The following is a 1,882-nucleotide window of genomic DNA, read 5'->3' as shown; positions in this document are numbered from 1 at the left end:
GGAGGAAGAAACTTTAAGTATTAGAACACCAATCACTTTCGATGAGTCTATAGCGCATTGCGAAAGGCATGCACACCAGCCTTACGCATCGTCAACGTTCAACAACAGTGATAAAATACGAATCTCCGTCCAACAACAAGACTTGTGTTTACTACCGAGTAGAAGTTTGCTGCATGTATACGGAAAGCTCGTGAATGGAGATGGTTCTACGGCGGTTACAAACACAACCTTGGTTAATAACGGCATTTGTCATCTTTTCGATGAGATTCGTTATGAAATGAATGGTATACAGATCGATTGAAATAAGAACGTTGGTCTCACGAGTCTCATGAAGGGCTACCTTTCCCTGACTCATGGTCAACGCTCGGTAATGGATAATGCTGGTTGTATGCAAGGAGAGAAATTGACCGATGCAGCTGGTTACTTTGACGTATCCGTACCACTGAGTATGATACTAGGCTTTGCCGAAGATTATCGCAAGATCGTCGTAAACGCTAAGCATGAGTTGATTTTGACGAGAGCAAAGAGCGATGTCAATGCCATTGTGCAAACTGCTCCGGAAGAATGCAAAGTTGTAATTCAAAAATTGGAATGTTTGATACCGTACGTAAAGGTTTCCGATCGTCGAAAGATAGATCTATTGAAATTTATCGAGAAGGATGCACCCATCCCTATGAGCTTCCGCACCTGCGAACTGTACGAGTATCCTCTACTCCCTACCACATCTAAACACGTGCGGACCGTCAAGACGTCCACTCAACTTGAGAAACCTCGATACGTTATATTAGGATTCCAAACTGGCAAAAAGAATAATAAAAATAAGAATGGCAGTCACTTTGACCATTGCAATGTTAGAGACGTTAAACTCTTCTTGAATTCGCAATGCTACCCCTATGGAAATCTAAACCTTGACATTGATCGAAATCAGTTTGCTCTGCTGTACGAGATGTATGTAAACTTTCAAGCTACTTATTACGGCAAAGAGCCTGAGCCCATCCTGAGAAAGAGTGATTTCCTCGTCTATGGTTCACTAATTGTCATCGATTGCTCTAAGCAAAATGAGTCGCTCAAATTTGGACCAGTCGACGTTCGTCTTGAATTCGAGGCTGACCAAAATTTCCCCACCGAAACATCAGCGTTCTGTTTAATTCTGCATGATTGAATAGTAGAATATAATCCAATTAGTGGTAGGGTGAAAAAATTAGTATAAAAACCCTACGATCATCTCAATGCCAGCAGTCTGTCACAATGGAGTTCATCGTGGACGTACAAGGTTTCAAGAAATCCTCGGACGAGTTTGTCTTGAAGGAGCTGTCTGTGATTGGAGTGAGTAGCGATTTCTCCGAGCCTGCGACGTTTCTGTTTCAACCACCGTATCCATGAAGCTCTCTTCCAGCGAAATACAAGTGCATGAATTTGTGGTTACAACGCAACTTTCATGGTATGTCTTGGAGCTCTGGCGATACATCTTACAACCAAGCCGGAAATATTCTTCGAGTTATTTTACGAGATGCTACCAGAATTTATGTAAAAGATTGGAAAAAACTCGACGAATTGCGACAGTAAACTAATGTAAGAGCACCAAGCTCTTCCTTATATAGAGGGCACTCTTCTTCTTAAGAGTGTGAAGGAATTTTAATTAAGTAAACAATTCATGGATCTACATTTCGGCATTATACAAAGGTTTGCTAATTTCTTTGGCATCAAAGATCCGCCGTCTCGATGCACAATTCCTCTCGAATAAATAGTGCACATTAAATTATTGTAAATAATTTTTCGGTAACGTACAAATGGTAATTTGAAATGTCCTTTGATTTTACCGTCTCCCCAAGGCCACTATATCGTAGCGGAATGATAGTGGTGAAGAAGGCAAAGGAGGAAC

The 1,882-nt window shown here is 41.2% G+C and overlaps 1 protein-coding gene across 1 annotated transcript; it reads left to right on the top strand.

The window, feature by feature from the left end:
- The first annotated feature begins 328 nt into the window (after positions 1–328).
- LOC107268183 lies at positions 329–1,162 on the top strand. The gene has a single exon (XM_015740701.1). It carries the CDS (start codon positions 329–331, stop codon positions 1,160–1,162), a length of 834 nt encoding a protein of 277 aa, XP_015596187.1.
- The last annotated feature ends 720 nt before the right edge of the window (positions 1,163–1,882 follow it).

This window comes from Cephus cinctus, unplaced genomic scaffold, assembly GCF_000341935.2.
Source record: "Cephus cinctus unplaced genomic scaffold, Ccin1 Ccin1_scaffold0041, whole genome shotgun sequence".
In the NCBI taxonomy this organism is placed as follows: domain Eukaryota; kingdom Metazoa; phylum Arthropoda; class Insecta; order Hymenoptera; family Cephidae; genus Cephus; species Cephus cinctus.
The sequence above is the reverse complement of the archived record's forward strand: the minus strand, read 5'-3'. Positions and strand labels throughout refer to the sequence as shown.

Excerpts from the sequence above, each read along its gene's own strand:
- LOC107268183 (XM_015740701.1), top strand. The coding sequence starts at position 329 with ATGAAGGGCTACCTTTCCCTGACTCATGGTCAACGCTCGGTAATGGAT.